Here is a 22,069-nt window from a genome sequence, read left to right as displayed (position 1 = left end):
ACACCACCTGTCACACATGAATCTACAAAACAAGCATCGGCAAAACATACGCATAAATACACAAAAACATATTCAGAGGCACTAGGCACCAATCTGAAAAAGAAAGAGTGCCCTCCAAAGCAGACAAGCAAGCAACCTGCACCCCCAAACACAAGCCAGAAAACACATAATTCACCTCAGCAGTGTGCCTCACAACAGCCCTTAAGGCAAAACACCATACCTAACATGCTAGTAATAGGAGACTCTGTAGTAAGGCACACGGATGTTCCACTCACCAGGCTGAACAAGGAGAAGGTTACTGTCAGCTGCCTGTCGGGTGCTCGGATCCGCCACACAACACAGGCACTTAGGTCACTCCAAAACAAGTAAAAGTGTGACGCTGTCATTATACATGTTGGTGTGAATGATCTAAGACGTACCTCCCTGGACTACATGAAAAGAGACATTGAGGAGCTCTCTGATCATGTAGCCCAAGCTGGTATGACCCTGACCTTGAGTGGCATACTACCTTCACCTAGAATGATACCACAATACAAAGACAAAATGATCAATTTCACCAATTGGCTAAGTTTCTGGTGTCATTCTAAGGGGTTCCAGTGTCTGTCTGCCTAGGATGACATGATAGACAAGCCTCACTGTTTTGCCAGAGATGGGTTGCACCTGTCACCCCTAGGTTTTCGAATTCTGGCCAAGGCTCTTGCCCTTCCCATAGTGCCTTTTTTAGGCAAGGCTCAAAGGACAAACCAACTACTGTAACCAGCACAGGTAACCAAAAACTAAGGGTAATGCTACTCAACGCCAGAAGTCTCAACCTCAAAATGTACATACTTGAGACTCTCCTCAGCATGGAGAAAATCGATGTTTGTGCAGTGACTGAAACCTGGTTCAAGGCTCAAGAGAGCACCCCAGCACTACCAGGTTACAATTCATATAATACCTTCCGGCTCAGTTACCGGATCGCAGTACAAAGAGTGGAGGTGTATCCATATTCATCAAGGATACCCATATCTCCAGGTTAGTAGCGCAGCATGATGCCCCAGAGATCATCCATGCGCAACTATCAGTAGGCAAAACCACATTTCAAGTCGTAACCGGTTATAGATCGCCCACCATGCCCCAAGATGCTCACTCTGCATTCCTTGAGACATTGGAAAATATAAAGGTCCTACCCAACACCATAAACTTGGGTGATTTCAACTACCCTGGTATAGACTGGGTGAACTACCAGTGTTCCAACTCCTATGCTCAGCGATTCATAGAATTTATAAATTCAAATGCCCTTGAACAACTAGTATGTTCCCCCACTAGAGGGGACAACATATTGGATTTAATAATCACAAATATGGGCGCCCATTGTACCACACCCGTTATCACTCCCTCCTTGGTCAGATCCGACCACAAACTGATAACCCTGGACATCCTCACCCCTCCACCTCCCCCAGTTAAAGAAACCATAGTCAAAAACCTTTCCAAAGCAAACTTCAAACTATTTGCATCTGAAGTGGAAAGCTTCATTATTCCCTTGCAGAAGGATAATGATATCCAGGATGCGGAATCCTACACCAAGGCACTCTATATGCATCTTCAGGATTGCATGGACTGTGCTTTCCCAAATAAAACCAAGACTCCTTCCTCAAGCAAGAAGAAACCAGTCTGGTGGACCCCGGCCATAAGCAAACTTTACAATAAAAGGAGGAGACTTGTACAAAAAAAGGCCAAATCTCAAGTAGAAAAATCATCCCTGATCAGCATTATTAAGAAATTGAGGACCCTCATCAAGTCAACTAAAGCTAATTTTGAATAGAAAGTTGCCAAGGATAACAGTAAGGCCTTCTATGGCTATGCCAAAAACCTAAATGGCAACGCTCAGGTCTGTTCTGAGCTAGTACAAAATGAAACAAAATATACTGACCCTTCTGACATTGCCAACATCTTGGCTGATGGGTTCAGTGAACCCCCCCCCCCCCACCGTCTACAGGGCCTATTACCATTCCAGGGGATTGTGTAAGTCCAATTATTACTGATACGTTTGTTAACAAGGCTCTTTCTAAAGCTAAAAACACTGCCTCCGTGGAACCAGATGGTGTCCCAGGCTGTGTCATATGCGAGCTCCAAAAGGAACTATAACCCCGCATCTTAATACCCTGTTCAGTCTCAGCCTCTCCACAGGGTATGTGCCCATAGAATGGTACATGGCAACGGTGGTCCCGCTACACAAGGGTGGGGCCACAACTGACCCTGTGAACTACCGACCAATAGGCCTGACCAGTCTGATCTGTAAGGCTATGGAGCGAATCATTATGGAACTCATAAATGGAGAGATTGGGAACCTCCAGTTGCTGGACCCCACACAGTTCAGCTTCGCCAAGGGCAGATCATTCCTCCTGAACCTGGTGGATTTCTTTGAGACAGTTACTCAGGCTATAGATAAGGGAAAGGAGGTACACACGGGTTACCTTGACCTTGCTAAAGCATTTGACACCATTCCACATTCAGGTGTTATTGATAAGCTCACCAGCCTGGGCATAAACCCTTACGTCACAAGATGGATCGCAAACTGGCTCTCAGACAGATCCCATAAAGTAAGAGTAGCGGGATCTATGTCCGAATCCAGACCAGTAACGAGTGGTGTGCCTCAGGGCTCTGTCCTGGGGCCCCTCCTGTTTAGCATATACTTCTCAGAAGTACAGGCAAGCATGGAAGCGCTGTGGCTGACTAAGTTTGTGGACGACTGCAAACTGGGTGCTATAATAGAGTCTCCGGCTGACATGGAAATCCTCCAGAAGGGCCTAAATGAGACTGATGCATGGTGTCAAAGCCATGTCTCAAGCTAAATGCAAAAAAATGCGTAGTAATCCCCTTTGGAAAAAACAGAGTACCCGCAAACTACAACATAGGAGTTAATCCCCTGAAATCAGAAGAAGAAATAAGGGATCTAGGGACCCAAGTAGATGGTTAGCTTTCCTTTGATAACCATGTTGGCAAAGTGATTAGAAAATCCTTCTGTGTGACCCATCTGATAACGAAAGGGTTCGCATCAAGATCTAAGGATGTAATGGTGCACCTTTACTCTTCCCTCATCAGACCCATTATTGAGTACAATGCACCAATTGGAATGTACCTGGCTAGACATCTCCAGCAGCTGGAGAGACCACAGAGGTACCTAACCAAGAGGATTACTAGCCTCAAACAGATGCCCTATGCAGCACGATTGAAAAAGCTAAGACTGTTCTCTGTTGCATACCATTTTCTCCGAGGCAATCTCTGTCTAACGTACAGAGCCATGTCCAGCCCAGAATTGTTGAACATGCTCCATCTTAGCAAAACCAAATCTACTCGAGCTACACGCTCTAGGGATATAAACCTCAACACAACATGAATAGAACATGCTGGAGGGATAGATTCCCTTCGCAGAGACTTCCCTTACTATGAAACAGGGTCCCGATCTACATAAGACAGAGCCCCTCACTGTCACTCTTCAAGCGGAACCTTGATGAGTGGATGGGTAACAAAAAGCTAACACCGGGGATCACACCAACAGCACTACTAGGTAGGGGCCAAGGGTACTAGCTGCTAGTACAAGGGTCTAGGGAACTACTAAAGGGGCGGTGAATACCGCACAACGTGGCTGGGCTAATATATGCCTTCAGGCAGATAGCACAGTATCAACCTATGAACCTATATGTGTGTGTGTGTGTGTGTATATATGTGTATATACATATATATATATATATATATATATATATATATATATATATATATATATATATGTATGTGTGTGTGTATATATATATATATATATATATATATATATATGTAATGCAACAACAACCGACTTAAGTAAACTATAGAAGAAAATCTCGTATACAAATCGACAACTTCTGTAACTCAAAACAAAAATTTGAAGAAACCACACCAAGCCGAAACTGTTGCTAAGTGCTTTCGTTCATCTATTGTTGCATCGAACTAATTGAGATCTTATAATAATCTTCAAAAAAGAGAAACTGTGTTTAAATACTTTGCACATCACTAAAAAACCATCAAGGTTAATGTAAACAATGCTGTGGAGTTTAGGAACAATTACAGTGAATCTCAAGTTACTAGTACACAATAAAACCACTAGGACAGGAAAGGTGTGCCTGGGCTGCTAGCCAAACCACTTCAAAAGCACATTTAAGTTTTCATTCAGCCCTGGGGCCATTTCAGCATTTAGCAACAATTGCCACCTTAGTTCTTTCAGTTCAAGCAGTATTTCACAGTCCCCAAAGAACTGGTTCACTTATTCAAGAATAAAAAACTTGAATCTAGTAGATGAAACACAAATTGCACTGTGTCTGCCTAAAGCATTGTTGTTGTCCTGTGCCCTGATGGCTGCTAAATGCTCTTTTACCCTGTCTGAAAGTTTCCTAATAGTTTTCCCCACATAGAAGGACTGACAAGACTCACAAACTGCAGTGTAGACTATAGAAGATGAACGGCAGTTAAAATGATTATTGAATTTGACCTTAATGTCACAGTGTTGAAAGTAATAATGCAACCCTGTGAAAATAAAAGGACAAATAACAGTTATTACAAATAAACATGCTTGTAGTGTCACTCAAGTGAGTCTGTGATTCTTGTGCTTGAGTCCCTTGTAAATGTTTTTTTAATTTCTTTCAAAAGATAGTTTAATCCCAAATGGGATGACTATGCATTTTTTGGCATTTAGCTTGGGGCCATGATTTTAACGCCAGATGTCCGTCTCAGTAAGGTCCTTTTGGAGGATGTCTGTGTCAGCCGGAGAGTCAGTTATGGCTCCCAGTTTACAGTCATCGGCGAACTTGGTTAGACATAGTCTTCCTGTCTTTGTCTGTACTTCTGAGAAGTATATGCCGAACAGTAGGGGTCCCAGGACCGAGCCTTGCCGGACACCACTTGTGACTGGTTTAGAGTCGGACCTGGAGCCCGCTATTCTTACCATGTGAGTTCTGTCTGTAAGCCAGTTGCCAACCCATCTCGTGACATATGGGTTTATGTTCAAGCTGGTGAGTTTTTCTGTAATACCCGAGTGGGGAATGGTGTCGAAAGCCTTGGCATGGTCAAGGTAGGCTGTGTGAACCACCTTTCCCTCGTCTATGTCCTTGGTGACTGTCTCGAAGAAGTCAACCAGATTTAGTAGGCATGACCTGCCCTTAACAAAGCCGAACTGGGTCGGGTCAAGTGTTTGGAGGATCCCAATGTCTTTGTTAATGAGTTCCGTTATGATGCGCTCCATAGCCTTGTAGACAAGGCTAGTCAGGCTTTTGGTGCGATAGTTACCAGGGTTAGTTGTGGCCTCTCTTGTGGAGAGGAGTAACCATTGCTGTGCGCCATTCTATGGGCACGTAGTTTGTGGAGAGGCTGAAGTTGAACAGCGTTTTTAGGTGGGGGGTTAGTTCATTCTGTAGTTCGTGGAAGACGCAGCCAGGGGCATCATCTGGTCCCATTGACGCTGTGTTTTTGGCTTTTGAAAGGGCTGTTTTCACCTGTGTCTGTGATTTTTGGGACACTACACTTTTCCGGTATTGTCTTCGACTCACCCATTGTTGGAGCCCAAGACCGTCGACCATCGTACCTGATGTGACTATTCCTCCTCTGAGCCGATCTGGGCCTTCGGGGCTGGGGGAGGGTGATCTGATGATTGTGGAGCCTTCGGAGACGAGGCCTGTTCCAATGCTATCGACTCCATCAACCCTGACCTCTTCGGTGCCGTTTGAAAAGTCTGGGTGCAGACACTCTGTTGTCAGTTCCGGGGGGAGTGTCGAACTGATGCGTCTGTTCTGACTCTTCCTCTCAGAGCTTCGGCGTGGATGAGCTCGGCTCCTTCCTCTGGGTCAGAGCCCACTGTCTCGGCGCCGGGGAGGTTGCCGTCGTCTTTGGAACCAGCAGCTTATTCGGGTCGAAGCAGTGGAGCCTTCGATGCTATAAGGAGGGTTATGTCTTCCAAGACACACACGTCATCAGTGCCCTCCTCCTCACCTTAAGTGCCACTTTCTGCCTCTACATTGCAGGTCCCCATGCCACGTCGAGACCCAGATCCTCAGGTAAACCCATTGGGTGACCCATGTTATACTGAGACCTCACCAGAAGCCCCCACTGATTAAACTTTGCAAGAGGAGGCATTTAGACTCCCCGCAGGAGTCTCTTACATCAGGCACCGACTTAGAGGAGTCAGAAGGGTCCCCACAGTCCTCATGGGAAGATATCTCCTTTGCTGATATCCTTGAGGTCCGTAAACAGAGGAGTGACTGACAGTCCTTTAGCCCTACTGAGGATGTCTGTGCTCCTGGAGGCCTTTGGGTCTCAACCTTCCACCTCCTGGGTGACTCCGCCCTTCGATGAACTAATGGAATTGGTTACTCAAAGGGCATGGGAGTCTCCTGATACTATGGAACCTGTCGCTCGGAGGCCCAACAAGTTTATTACGTCCCCCCAGGATAAGATGCTCCTCACTAAGGGAGTGCTAGTTGATGCCATGGTGGTGGCAGCGACCACCAAGAAAGAGATGTCTGAAACCTCTTCTACTGTCCATCCTCTTAGTTAGAGATTCCAGGACTGTGGACAGGTATGGGAATCACCTCTTTAATTCTGTGACCTTTGCTATGTGATTGCTCAACTACTTGACTCATTTTACCAGTCTTCAAAAAGATATCCAAAAAGAGCTTGGAGATGCTGTGCAGGGTAGTAGAGATGGGAGGTGTCTCTGAGAAGTTGACAGCCCAGTTTAATACCCTTAATTCCATAGTTAACTTGCCCATGCAGCTCATTTCCTATGCAGCCAATGGTTTGAGTCGGGCAGCGGGTTCAGTAATAGCTCTTCGGAGACATTCCTAGATGCGCTTATGCTCCTTTGCAGAAGCCTTCTTTCGTTAACATCCCATTCAATAGCTGGATTCTTTTGGGCTCAAAGTTAAGGAGACTCTTGCTAGGTGTGAGCAAGACGGAAAGACTATATCTGACGTAGGAGTCCATTTTTCCACCCCTACTAGACCATACCTCAAAGGGCAGAAAGGTGGAAAATTGTGGTTCCGGAAGTCCCAAGGAGCTTTCCAGAACACAAGTAGTGAACCCCCCCCTCCAGGGGTAGAGGAAGGGGTTATAATCGAAGATGCCGCTGCGGTGGCAGAGGGGGTCTGCAAAACCAGGGTAACAGGGATCAGTTCTCTGGTAAGCCCTACCAGCGCTGCTGAAAGGAGGATCGACTGTCCTACTCAGGAGGCAGTTGGGGGCACTTGTCTCTGTGTCCGGACGCCTGGCTAGGCATTACAAAAGATTCTTGGGTACAAAGCATTATTACCAGAGGTTACATCATCCAATTCTCAGAATCCCTACCTGTTCGGAAGAAAATCCATGATGTTCCACCCAGTTTGAGGTATCGATCAGCCATAGAAATCCAGAGGCTGCAGGAAAAGAGTCGTCCAGCCAGTCCCAGCATACTAGATAGGATCCGGAATTTAGTCCAGATTCTTTAGTTCCAAAGAAAACATGGGACTGGTGGCCCATCTTGGACCTCAGCCGACTCAAGACCTTTGTAAAGGAGAAGTTCCAGATTGTCATGCTTCAGTCGATCCTTCATTCCTAGGAACAGGTGATTGGATGTGCTCTATAGATCTCAAGGATGCGTACTACCATATCAAAATGGCCAGACCATCCAGAGATCACTTGCTTTTCCAGCTGGGAGCCAGTCGCTAACAATTTCGTGCACTGCACTTTGGCCTCACAACAGCCCCCAGAGTGTTTACCAAATGCATGGCAGTGGTTACGGCTCACCTGAGGCATGTAGGATTCTGAGTGTTTCCGTATCTGGACGACTGGCTCCTTACTGCAGCCTCCAGGCATCAACTAATTCTGTCCAGGGATCACACACACTCTTGTGCTCTCAGGGATAACTGTAAATTTCGACAAGTCTGCGTTGTTGCCATGTCGGCGTATCTCCTTTATTGGAGCAGAATTAGACACCATCACCGCCATGGTAAAATTGCCACTGGACAGAATAGCCACTCTTTGAAACCAGGTATTGGACATTCTGCAGAGGAAAAAAGTACCAGCCTCTCAAGTATTGAAACTACTAGGTACCATGACAGCTACACTCATAGCAGTTCCTCTGGGGCGTATGCATATGAGAATACTTCAGTGGTTGTTCTTCACCCAGTGGTCTTACCAACAACTTCCAATGTCATTCTTGATAGTGATTACAGACTCTTGCAAGAAGGATCTTTGTTGGTGGTTGACCAGCCACCAGGTAACCCTAGGACGACCATTTGTTTCTCCCCCGCCATCAGCCACAGTGACCACGGACGCTTCTCTGATAGGGTGGGGGGGGCGTTTTCATGGAAGAATAGCCCAAAGTACCTAGTCAGAAACAGAGTCACAGTTGCACATCAATGTCCTGCAGCTGAGAGCGGTGCTTTTGGCATTGCAGCACTTCCACGACTCTCTCCCTCTGGAGACGATTGTGATCCAGACAGACATGTCTTTGGTCTGGTACATCAGCAAGCAAGGGGGAACCAAGTCTTACCCCCTTATGTCGAAAGGCCTTGAGAATTTGGCAGTGAGCGGTATCCACCGGGCGCTTTCTGATAGCAATGCATATCCCCAGGAAATCCAACGTGATCGCGGACAAACTGAGCAGAGACTTTCTGTCACTGCACGAGTGGTCCCTCAAAGATGAGGTTGTGGAGTTGATACTCTGCAGATGGGCTCAGCCCTGCTGTTACCTGTTTGCATCCCCTATGAATGCCAAATGCAGAAGCTACTTTGCCCTGAATCCCCTACCATGGGACTGCCCAAGGGACTCGCTCATACACGATTGGCCCCCGGGACTCCTATATGCCTTTCCACCAATGCCCCTGATACCGAAATTCTTACAGAAAGCCAAAGCAATGACACAAATTAAACTTTTACAACCTTTTAGTTATACATCTGCCCATTGTTTCAATGACCTATATTAAAGTAACGCAAAACAGTGGATCCAGTTACTGGAACAAATAGTGAGAACTTTAGTTTTAGAAGTCTGTAAATGAAATGCAAGACAAGCACTCTGTATTTATTTTCATAAGGTCTTCAGTTTTCTTTTGCTTTGTACAAGTTGCCTTTTTTTATAGTGTACTGAACGGTATCCCACAAGCAGGCAGGAAAAAGGCAAGTTAATTGTTTTAAACAACACTGGCTAAAAGGGAAGATATGAGAACGTACAGTGAACATAAAATTGGATAGTCATAGTATTTCAGTATTTATTTATGCAGAAACTGATGTGGTAGAAAGTAGTAATCAGTATTCTCTTGATTGTAAAGGTATCTGAGAGGACCACAAACCCAAAGATGAGTTCACACTGGGTTCTCAAACAAAACTGGAACTGTAGAATCACAGGATATTCCAAGTAAAATGTTGCTGTGGGTGGGAATTTACATGACATCATTAAAGTGAGTGTTACTCTGGTCATCTTAAACTGGGACCCAAATTTTAAACACTGAGATTATCCCTTTAATCTTCTTTTCATGGACTACTATATCGGGTTTTCTCACATCTGTTTTTTTGAACTGTTGGTAATGGATGGTCCCATGTGATGTAAACATCATTATTTTCAATAATTCTTTGTGGCTTATGTTTCCAAAATTTGTCAGTTACTTCAGTATTCTAAAGTTTGAACAATCTTGCCACAGTGTTATGCCTTTCAGTATACATTCCTCCTGCCATTAGTATATCAAACCAGCAACCAGATGTTAAACTGTTTCCAATTCTGTTTTATAAAACCTACATTTGACTGTTTATCCCACATGTTCACTGAACTTGGCGTCCTGTGTGAGGGTGCTGCTGAAGATCAGGCTAGGATCATGTTCCTTTTCGGCAGAGGAGCAGCCATGATCTTCATAGTCCTGAGGATTCAGATATTACAGAGAGTTATATAGTGCCATTGGCTGTAGCGTCAGTAAGTGTTCATGTGTTATCTTTGAGCATTACACCATTGTCAGTAGACATTGGAGTAGTAGATAGCCTATATCCGTTTCAGTCTGGGCCTTCCATTCCTGTAGCCAGAACTCTCTGCAGGTCCTGATGTAGTCGTTTCCCTAGATGGAGAGCTTGCATGATTCTTTCACTAGCTGTAGTAGGTTGCCACTAAAAAAAGGGGAGAGACCATGTATAAACCACATGGAGTTAACCTGCAGAACTCTTTGTCTTGATGGTTCTGGAGAGTATCCATTTGTTAAAGTAGATTCATAACCATTTGACAGCAAACAAGCCAAGATGGACTGCTTGAACAAAACACCTGCTTGAACTGCATGTGACTAACAGAAAAGTACTTTTTTTTTTTTTTTTTTTTTTTAAGAGGAGGGCATGCTGTCTTGCATCCATCAATATGGGAGACTTTAACCCTCCCCCCCCCCCCCCTTACTTAATAAACTGTAGTCTGGCAGTTATCACAGAGGATTACAGTTTCAAACAATGAGCCTGTTTCCTGTAACCAAGGCTACAGGGTTTGATTTTGTATACCTGTGTTTATCTGCTGCATGACTCTGAGCAAGTCATTTAAGCAGACAGTGCTCCTGGCCCCCTGAGAAGGGACACATGTCCAGTGGGCTTCTGTATGTAACGTAACCATAGTTGTACAACCACTGAGCAATGAAGAAAACACTTTGCACAGCTGTGATCTAGCAGTTCAGTACAACAGTGTAAAACCATGCTGGGACTTTTGTATTTGGGAGGCAGTGATTATGGAGATGTATTTCAGTAAGTTGTTCTATGAAATGTATGACTGTCCTTTGGATATGGAGTTGAGAGCACTTCTTAATTTGGTCTAGGAACAGTTCTAACACCTAAACAAGTAGGGTGGCATGCATATATTTTTCCTGTGCAGAGAGCTGATGTTGGTCTCACAGTTGTCCACGGACAAGGGCCATCACATGCAAGTGAAATTAGTGGCATATTCACGGAGACACTCCATTATCTTCCTGGAGCTGAATATTTAAGGGTCTTGGTAAGAGTCTTCCTGAAATGGGGTGCCTCTTTGATCAAGCTGTTCACCATGGAAAGTTTTTTTTTTTCTGCCTTCACTCCATTTAGTCTGATTCCATCTTGCTCTCAAATTTTAAAAAGACCAGAATCCATATTTTTACCTTTTGGTGGCCAGAAAGGGTGTGCTTCAGGCTGTCATGTGTTTGGCTATGTAGGGAAACCTTTCCAATAGAGGCCAAGGAAGTTCCCCTTCGTTAGGATGTTGCTAATGTTCATGTCAAAGCATGCTGTTCTTGCATAGTGCTTAACATCATTGTGTATGCTAGAAAGAGATGCACCGCCCCCCCATTGTGATAGCGGAGTAGAAACTTAACCCTGTGTGGGATGGCAAGAGAATGTATCAGCTGCACACTCACTCATGAAAATTTCACACATCTTTTGCTGTAGTGAGGAGTTTTTTTTTCTCGTCCATTTTTACTACATGATGTAAAAGCTGAGCCTCTCTTAGCTTAAGTCTGATCAAGTGCTTTGTACTGTTCATTTTTGAAAAATAGAAGATTGAATACTTATCAGTATCTTCCAGTTGTCTTTTTTTTAAATATTGAATGATACTGGTAGAACATTAGAAGCTTTTTTTTTTACTTTTTTTTTTCTTTTTTAGGAGGTGAAACATCCACCAATTCTGGTGAGTATATTTCTAAATATTAGTCTTGCTGTTTTTTTTGTGATTTTGCAAGAATCTAAGCATGATAAAGATTAGTCACACATTTTTATGTCATTCAGTCCTGTCTCTCCAGATGTTTGCTTGTAGAAGGAATTTCTCATAATGATTTTTTCTTAAGGGATGTTTTATGTAGTCGATTGAGTCCTCGGTATCGTAGAGCCACTTTATGGAGATTGTTTGGCATCACTTGAATCCCTAAATGTTTCTGTTTTTGCCTTAAGTAAGGATTACTGTAATGGTGAATTACTTCTCTGTTAACCATCTGTAAAGACGTGGTGGTCTCATGCTTTCCTAGGTGCTTGTATATGTCTGGCATGTTAGTCCAATATTGTCTTATACATTCTTAACATCTACAACTGTTTGGTCAGTAGTGTCAGTTTTGTTTCAAATTCTGAGAGCATGTTACAGTTGTTTATTGGATGAAAGACTTGGCAAAAAGGACTCCCTTTGCTACCTTTTCAAGTAAGGTCATCTTCCCCAAAACCTTCAGTAACTTTACTTATTTTACCACAGTTACCACAATTTTTACCTGTTAGGGGTCAACACAGTTCTTAAACTTTAACAACTGTTGTAAAACTGCTAAACTAGGATACCTAAAAACTTTGATAACCTACTTAACTGAGAGAATTGTCAACATTTTTGTAAATGTGCGCACTTGAGATGAAACCTTTTCTGGCACACCAGAGATCTGTAGAGAGAGACAGGGACAGTGACATTAAACTGGAGGAAAGAAAGAAATCTAACGAGTAAAAATCCTCCGTGAGAAGCATCCTTGTAAAGAGAGAGTAGTTGTACATGTAAAAAAAAAAGTCATCCCCAAACTTCATACAGGATTGTACCTCCACATTAGCAGTTCAAAGTCAGAGATACAGAGATATGTCAGCCTGTCGTCAAGGGCCCAAGAGGAGGTTCCACTAATGTTTGTGCACTTGCAGCTTAAAGACGTAAATCAGGACCTTCTTTGAATTGTGTGCACATCATATTACAGGGGGAGGAATTATCTCTGCCAGACAAATAATGTGCTGTCTTTGTAGAGTTTATACTTCGTTTCTCATGACATCTTGGCACTCTTTAGGTTCCATCACCAGCCATAGACTTCAGGTTTGATTGTGAAGGAATATTTCATAGTACAGGAATCTGTAGTGTTGTTGCAGCAGCATGTATCATCGCAAGTACAGGCCAACAAAAATATTCAGAATCCTGAAAGCCGCCTTTGGTACTGTCACAAGGTCCATTAATTGAGAGAGAGAGAGAAATCTTGGCCTTTCCCTTTCGCATTAGAGGAAGAGTCCACCCCCCTCATGGCACAGATTGACTTTTTTTTCCTTTTCCTGAGTCCAGTTATGGGATATTTCAGCTTGTACTAGTTCCCCACCTGAAGGTACTACTTTCTCAAAAAACTCTGACTACACAAGGGAGGTTTTTATTTGGTCTGCACATGAGCCGCCTCCTTAAAGGAGGTGAGTTATGTGTCTATTGTATCTGCAGTTCAGAGATGTGAGAAAGATGCATTTTCTGTCATTCATTCCTCTGCCCCCAGAGGGACAGACAGGATGGACAGGACCCCACAAGATGGACAGGGCTTTTACAGCAATGGGCATTCTTCCTCGCATGCTCCTTTTTTACAAGACTTTACCTTTAACATCACTACTGTTTAATAGGGAAAATGGGTCACAGGATGCAGAAAAAGGTATACACATTTAGCAACTTGGCAGTTTAACTGTTAACTCTTTAGGCAGTGTAATAATTTATCAAGCCTATATAATAAACCAAACACAAGGTAGTATACAGGATATACCTCCTGCTGACACAAAAAAAAAAAAAAAAGCCTGAAAATATAAACGGAACAATTCATGTTAAGTTATCTATCTCGCCTTCGTTCTTGCTGTTTGGGTTCGGAGCCAATCCTCAGCTCCGACTCGGCCATCTTCTGTAGCTCGATAGCTATTTACTGGCTCAAGGCTACCCCTAATCCCAGAATGCCCAGCATCAGCTACCCAGATCTTGTTTGCCGCTTCAGCTGCGAGGTTGCTTCCTTACTGGCTCAGGCTTAGTATAATCTCTTTTCTACTGTATATTGCTATTTATCTTGAAAGTTTGTCAAGTAATTGTCTATTTTGTATATAGATAATATTCCTTTATCCCTTTTTTTGCGTTCTTGTGTATTTTAAATTTGTTGGCCAATGCTTCATTACTCTCGGGCCTTCTGTTCCCTTGAACTCGTTAAAATTAGAGAGTCCCCCCCCCCCCCAGATAGCCGTTTAAATTAGAGGCTTTCCTTCTATTCTTTAACTGTAAAAAAAAAAAAAAAAAAAAAAAAGTATATTTGTTCCTGTTTTTTATAGTATAGCTTTTCAGTATTGTTGTGTGGTTGTTGTTACTATAATGTCTAAAGATACTAAGGTATCCGGCTTCAAAAAGTGTGACTCATGCTGTCAGAAAATGTCTCTGACAGATGGGTACACTAGTTGTGTTTATTGTTTGGGCGCTGTTCACCTGCAGGACTCCTGTTCTATATGTCGTGCTTTTAGTCCAAGGGTCCTGCAGGAGCACAAAAACAAATTAATCCTTCGGGGATTATTGAAGCCTCAGGATTCTCTGGCTAAAAGTACTCAGCCAGCGAAATCCCCTAAGTCTATCAAGCCATCGGCTCCACCTTCGGAGCCAACTCCTTTACTTGACCAACCAAGTATGTCGGTACCGGCTGGTACTGACAAAACAACTACTCCGTCGGCTCCATCTGTTATTTCAGAGCCATCTCTGAGCCATAAGAGACTGAGGTCGCCATCCTTGGAGTCCATCCACTCGACACCACAGTCGCTTTATTATAGAGTGAACGTAGCCATCATTCTTCCCACTCCTTGCGATCCTCTAAGTTATCAGATCATGATGTGGAGAGAGTAGTAAGTAGGTTGCTTAAGTCACAGGCACTGGCAAAAATTCTGTCCAGCCCACCTCAACAGGTATCTGCTCCAACCGCCTCTATTTCTATTCCTCCTCCGACTACATTTTGCTCGGAGCCGGAGACCATGGATCCGCAGGCAGTAGAACCGTTGGCGCCAATCATCATTTCTCCTTTGGTTCCTATGTCTGCTCCGATTACCATGATTTTAACTTCTATCGAGGGATCTGGGTGCTGAGGCTCTCTGTTGACTCCGAGGGGGGAGTGGCATCGGACCCTTGTCCGACCCCGTTCTCCCCCTCGGAGCTTCAGCACAGATGAGCTCAGCTCCAACATCGGCCTCGGAGCCATCACCCTCGACGCGGAGAAAGATTCCTCTTTCTTCGGAGCCGGAGCTTTCTTTACCTAGTGGTCGGGACGTCTTCGAGGTCATGCGGAGTGTGCTGTCCCCCGAGACAGCTCTACTGCCAGCTCCATCGGCTCCTCCCCCGTGGTGTCTGTGCCAACCTCTACTCCTCCAGACCCCAAGCGTAGGGAATCTATGCCCCAGGACACCCCATTAGGTGATCCCTCTTCTTCCGAAGCCTCCCCTGATCATTTGGAGGAGCCTCCCCGGAAGAAGTACAAGAGGAAGCACATAGACTCCCCTGAGTCCGTCACTTCAGATACAGACATGGATGAATCGAATGGTCCCCAAGGTCTCCCTCTGAAGATGTTTCCTTTTTGGACATCCTTAAAATGCTTAGGCAGAGGAGGGACGGGACTTCCTTAGCCCCTACTGAGGATGATTCTGTATACCTGGACGCATTTGGTTCCCGACCTTCCACCTCCTGGGTATCTCCTCCTCTCGATCCACTCATGCCTGTAGTTGCTCGAAAGGCTTGATCAGCTCCAGATTCTGTGGAACCTACTCCGAGGAGACCAAATAAATTTATAACAGCCCCCCAGGACACGCAGTTCCTCTCCAAAGGTGTGCCCGTTGATGCCATGGTGGTAGCAGCAGCCACCAAGAAAGAGGTAGCAGAGACCTCTTCATCTGTTCATCCTCCGAACAGAGAGTCTCGGACGATGGACAGATATGGAAAGAGAATGTTTGCTTCAGCGACCTTTTCAATGAAGTCCTTGAATTATCTATGCCATTTTACACGTCTTCAAAGGGATCTCCTGAAAGAGCTTGGAGATACCCTTCAAGATCCTACAGCTGAGGGAGCACCAGCCAAAGTAGCTTCTCAGTTTGCGACTCTTAATTCCATAGTTAACTCCTCCATGAGGCTGATTTCCTATGCATCCAATGGAGCGAGCAGAGCCGCAGGGACAGGTGTGGCTCTCAGGAGACATGCTTGGATGCGGCTGTGTCAGTTTGGGAACCCTTTCGAGCGTCCTTCACCAATACTCCCTTTGATGGCTCTTTTCTCTTTGGGCCTCAGGTGAAAGACATGTTGACCGTGTGAGCAGGAAGGCAAGACTCTCTCTGCCGTGGGAGTCCGTTTTTCCACTCCTTCTAGACCTTATCCCAAGGGTCAGAAGAGCGGAAAGATGTGGTTCAGAAAATCCCAGGGACCCTTGCCTGACGCACATGGTGATTTTTTTTCCCCCCAGGAGCAGAGGGGGAAACGACAATAACAGACGCCACCCTCGTGGCAGAGGGGGACCGCAAAACCAGGGTGACAGAGAATCTTTCTCTGCCAAACCCTTCCAGCAACCCTGTAGGGTTGCCCAACTGCTCATCTCTGGAGGCAGTCTGGGGAAAGACTTTTGCTGTACCCAAAAGCCTGGCAAAATATAACGAGACAGATGGGTACTATCCATCATATCCGGAGGTTACAAAATTCCCTTCCATCAATCCCCCATAGAATCGAAAAAGCCCATCCCAGATGGTCCCACCCAATCTAAGGGATCAAGCAGTCACAGAAGTTTCAAAACTGCTAGAAAGAAAGCCATTCAAGAAGTCCACGCAGGCCAACTAGGATCCAGAATTTACTCATAATTCTTTTCAGTACCAAAAAAGACAGGGGACTGGAGACCAGTACTGGATTCTCAGCAGATTGAACAAATCTGTACAAAAAGAAAAGTTCTGGATGGTGACACTGCAGTCCATTTTCCCTTTTCTGGGTCAGGACAATTGAAAGTTCTCCATAGATCTTCAGGATGTGTACTACCATATCAAGATGGACAGACGCTCCAGGAGATTTCTTTGCTTCCAGGTAGGGGCCAGTCATTACCAGTTCAGAGCTCTGCCCATTTGGTCTCACCTCAGCCCCCAGGGTGTTCACCAAGTGCATGACAGTAGTCACGGCTCACCTGAGGCGTCAAGGATTCCAGGTGTTTCCCTATCTAGACGACTGGCTCCTGACTGCTACCACCAGGCATCAACTCTTAGCGGCATGGGATTATACAATCACATCATGCACTCAACTAGGAATTGCAGTAAATTTCGAAAAATCTGCCTTGTTGCCCTGTCAGTCTATTACATACACAGGAGCAGAGTTAAACACAAAAGAAATGTTTGCAAGATTACCACAGGGAAGAGTTTCCACTATTCGTCAACAAATGTCGATTCTAATGCAGAGCAAGAGAGTTCAAGTCAGACATGTCCTTCAAGCTCTAGGCTCCATGGCAGCTGCAATTCTTCTTGTCTCATTAGCTTGTTTCCACATGAGAATCCTACAGTGGCTTCTTTTCACGCAGTGGTCTTTCCAGGAACTACCCATGTCTCACATGATCCTGATCACAGAAACATGCAAAAGGCACCTTTCTTGGTGGGTGGTCTCCCCACTAGTAATTCATAGATTCATAGGTTCATAGGTGTGTACTGGGATAATGGCCCTGGAGCCTTTACAAGCCTAGCCCAAAAAAAGATTGTCCAGGCACCATGCCACCCGATGTTAGTTCACAGTGCCCATATCCAGTAGAGCAACTGGAATGATCCCTGGAGTGAACTTTGTTACCCATCCACTCGTCAAGATTTCTCTTGAAGAGGGCCAGCAAAGTGCTCTGCTTGACATGAATGGGAAGCTTATTCCAGAATATGGGCAATCTTTGGGAAATGAACTTGTCCCTCCAGCGTGTTCTGTTAATTGTGGTAATGAGGTTATGATGTCTGGAGCGTGTGGGGGGGAATTGGGATTTCTTTAGGTGTAGCATTTCAAGTAGGGCTGGGTCAGACATGGCTTTGTAAGTCAAGCAGAGGTCACCTCTAAGTGGACAATAAGAGACTGAGAACAGCTGAAGTTCTTGAGTCTGTCCATGTAGGATATGTGTTTAAGGCCTAGGATCCTTTTTGTGAGGTACTTTTGTGGCCTCTCCAGCTGTTGTAGGTGTCTGGTCAGGTACATGTCAAATGGGACATTATATTTGATGATTGGTCTAATGAGGGATGAGTAGAGAGGGATGATGACCTCTTTCTTCATAGATGAGAAACCTTTGGTTATAAGATGTGCCATGTCGAAGGATTTTGTGACCACAGTGGCAATGTGATGGTCAAAGGTGAGGTGGCTGTCAACCTGGGTGCCCAGATTTCTATGGCCCCTTCAGTGTTCAGTGGGCTTCCATCTGGGCAGGCCTTTCATACATTCCCCTCCGGTTGCCACAGTGACCACGGACGCCTCCCTGATAGGGCGGGGGGGGGATGCATTATCTAGGCAGGACATTCCAAGACTCTTGGCAACCTCACAAGTACCATCTGCATATCAATCTCCTAGAAATGAGAGCTGTTCTCCTAGTGTTGCAAGCCCTTCAAGACTCTCTTCCTTCCGGGACCATTGCAATCCAAACAGACAACATGTCAGTGGTGTGGTACATCAACAAACAGGGCGGGACCAGGTCTTACCCCTTGTGTCGAGAAGCACTCAGACTGTGGCAATGGGCGATTTCCTCCCAATGTTTTCTGATAGCAATGCACATCCCTGGGAAATACAACGTTATAGCGGACAGGCTCGCAGAGCTATCCTCATGCCTCACGAGTGGTCTCTGAATCAGGAAGTTGCGGATCTTATCTTAGACAAATGGGGACAGGCTTGCTGCGACCTATTTGCCACTCCTCTCAACAACAAATGCAGCAGCTACCTCTCCCTTCTTCCTCTCCCAGGTCATATACCCAGAGATGCTCTAGTCCACGATTGGCCTCATGGACTCCTTTATGCTTTTCCCCCTTTTCCCAAGACTCATACAGAAAACAAAATCGTTGGGTTGGAAAATGATCCTCATTGCCCCATACTGGCCTCGACAAATATGGCTCCCATTCCTACACCTCCACCTTCTGGATCAACCGTGGATTCTGGACCCGGTTTCAGATCTTCTGATTCACCAGTCAGGCAGGTTGCACCAATCCCTTCAAACTCTCAAGCTCCACAGCCTGGTTGCTCCACTTCCAACTTTAGCCAGGCTTTCCAATATCTCTCCAGCAGTCCGTGATATTATTGTTTCCTCACATAAGTCTGCTATGAGGAAAACGTATGCTAGTAAATGGAAATTGTTTTCTTACTGGGCAGAATCTAGAAATTTGGATCCTTTCTCAGCCCCAATCCATGAAATTCTTGAATTTCTAACGCAGCTTTTTCAGTCTGGTGTGGCTTCTGCTACCATTAGAGTACAGCTAGCTGCCATTTCTAATTTTCATATCTGTATGCTTGATTCTAGCATAATGTCTCGTAAGCTCTGCAAAGCCTTTATGAAAGGAACATCTCTTCTTAGACCCCCCAGTTAGAGATCCTACCCCTCCTTGGGATCTCAATTTAGTTTTAGCCTCCTTAATTTTGCCTCCGTTTGGACCGGCAGCATCATGCTCTTTAAAATTTCTTTCTTAGAAGACACTTTTTCTGGTTGTTATCACTTCAGCTGGACGTGTGTCAGAACTTAAAGCACTATATGTTTGTCCCCCTTACCTGGTGTTTCACAAGGACAGAGTTTCTCTGAGGACCAATCCATCCTTTATTCCTAAAGTCTGCTCAGAGAACAATTTAAATCAATCCATAGATCTCCCAGTTTTCTTTCCTAATCACAGCAACAAGGCAGAATGCAAGCTCTACCAACTGGATGTACACAGACAATTGCATTTTTACCTCCATAGAACTAAGGAACTAAGAAAGTCAGACCAGTTATTTCTTATGCTTTCAATAAACAAGGCCTTCCAGTTTCCAAAGTGACTTCATCCAGATGGTTATCTGATACCATTGCCTTTATTTATCAGTTACGAAATAGAGCTACCAGCTAAACCAAAAGGTCATTCCACTAGAGCATTAGCCACATCTGTAGCATTTCAGTATAGGTTGCCCATAGACTCAATCTGTGCAGCTGCCACTTGGGCAAACCCCCACACTTTTATCTCTCATTACAAGGTAGATATGGTCTCCCGGAGCAGAGCTTCCTTTGGTTCTACTGTTCTGAAGAGTTTGTTCCAATGAGCCACCCGGGATTTTAGGTGTTAGGGACGCTGTCCCAAACAGCAAGAACGAAGGCGAGACAGACAACTTAACATAAAGAAGTTATGTACCTACCATAACGTTCCAAGTTAGTTGTCTTCATCTCGCCTTCCTTCTTGCGTCCCTCCCTCCTTCCCCCTTCCTAGAGGATTGTGAGGAGTTCCTTTTTGTTTTTCACTGGCTGAGCATCTTTTATTACTTCACATGCCAGGTAAATCTATAACTCTTTCCTTGTTTAGGTGTATTGGACAACCAGTTTTATTAACTGGTTACTCTACTAGTGTCTAGTGTGCGCTATCACAAACAAGATCTGGGTAGTTGACGCTGGGCATTCTGGGATAAGGGGTAGACTCGAGTCAGTAAATAGCTCTCGAGCTATAGAAGATGGCCGAGTTGGAGGCTCCGAACCCAAACAGCAAGAAGGAAGGCGAGATGAAGACAGCTAACATGGAACGTAATGGTAGGCACATAACTTCTTTTTAAAGGTGGTGATGCAGTTATAATTTTCTCCAAATGTTTTATTTTTTTTAATATTGTGACAGGAGTGAACCTTATTCCTGATTCAAGGCACGATTATAGTTCACGAAATTAGTATTGCTTCATTCTTTGATGTTTATTCACAGTGCTTTTCCCATCAACCACACTGTACCCATAATTAACTTCTTCTGCAGTGTATATGGGGATGTTCATCGTGCATACAGCTGCAGTCATAACAGATGGGTTATCCTGCCGTCAGGCGGGTCCTTGGTCGGCCGAATTCCAAAGTCTAGGTCCGGCGTCTGTTGTCGTTGCTTCTTCCCTGACGTCAGTGCAGCAGGGGTATAAAAGAACCAGCCGACGCCATCTTCTTCAGTCTTTCTTGCCGCGCGGTGCCCGAAGCAGAAGCAGTTCGCAAGTGCCAGTCAGCCAGCTCCTGAGATTTACGAAAATATTTCGGCCGAAGTCTTCTTGAAAGCTAAGTATCCCATTGGGGAAACTTTTCTTGCCTCAGACCGATGTCAAAGTTAATAATTGCATTTCATGTGGGAAGCAAATACCGCATAAGGATTTCCATTCTTTCTGTATTCCTTGCTTAGGCCCAGACCACGACGTCTCGGCCTGCCGTTTTTGTGCTAGATTCAACAAACGCACTATTAAGTGTCGGGCGGAGTTCGCCCACCACTATTTTGGTAAAAAATTTAATTACATTATGTCGTCGGATACTCCGACTCCAGTTTTGAGTAAAAGATGCAAAGATAAGGACCGACATACGAGGTCCGCGACTTCTACCGACACCACGCTAAAGCCGACTACCGGTGCTCCAGTTCTCAGCGAGGTGCCTACGCAGCCCCTGAGTACCGATGACGCTTCATTACCGGTGTCTTCTGTGCCTGAGGTCGCAGGCTCCTCGGCCCCCATTCCGACTACAGATAACGACGCCACTCTTGGCGGGGAAACTCTGAGTTTAGACAGGCCTGCCACTTCTCAAGGTGTCTTCAGGCCTTCCTCCTTTTCCATTAAGGCTTTCACAAAATCTAAAGCAGCCATGAAAACTATAAAACAAGGACCACAGACACCCTCTCAAGGCCCCATGCCTAAAAAACAGGTGCTCAAAATGGCTGAGGATTTGATTACTCTTATCAGGGGTTCTCAACCCCCCTCAGACAAAAGGCCCAGATTGGAGGAAGACTACCCTTCCTCAGATCAAGCCTCTATTACCTCAGAACATTCTGAGGACCAGGAATATACATATTCCCCTTTTGAAGACTCTGATGCAGAGGAGTCCATTCCCTCTGTCCCCCCCCCCCCCTGAGGACTATTCTTTTGGGGAAACCCTACATACCTTGAGGGAACACTTTCACTGGGAAGGCCAAGATTACTCAGATTCCAAGAAAAGGCTCAGGGATTTTCTCTTGCTTCCCCAGCACAGGCCTCTGGCTATATCCCTCCTGTCTTAGATATATTAGATGATGTGCACGCAGAAGACAGCCTCAACCCAGACTGTTTACCTCCAGCTCCTGTTAAACCTGACAGGTATTACCGGGTTCCTGATTCACACCAGTTCCTATACAA

At 45.0% G+C, this 22,069-nt stretch overlaps 1 protein-coding gene across 1 annotated transcript in view; it reads left to right on the top strand.

Moving 5' to 3' along the window:
* PTPRA (protein tyrosine phosphatase receptor type A) overlaps positions 1 to 22,069 on the top strand; it is a gene marked incomplete in the record, with an annotated part of 4,245,980 nt that overhangs the window by 1,981,054 nt on the left and 2,242,857 nt on the right. The window contains 1 exon segment of the mRNA XM_044064105.1: positions 11,633 to 11,656. Coding sequence (XP_043920040.1) covers positions 11,633 to 11,656 — 24 coding nt within the window.

The sequence above is a fragment of the Protopterus annectens genome, chromosome 2.part2 (assembly GCF_019279795.1).
Source record: "Protopterus annectens isolate FY-2018-M chromosome 2.part2, PAN1.0, whole genome shotgun sequence".
Classification (NCBI taxonomy): Eukaryota; Metazoa; Chordata; order Ceratodontiformes; family Protopteridae; genus Protopterus; species Protopterus annectens.
The sequence above is the reverse complement of the archived record's forward strand: the minus strand, read 5'-3'. Positions and strand labels throughout refer to the sequence as shown.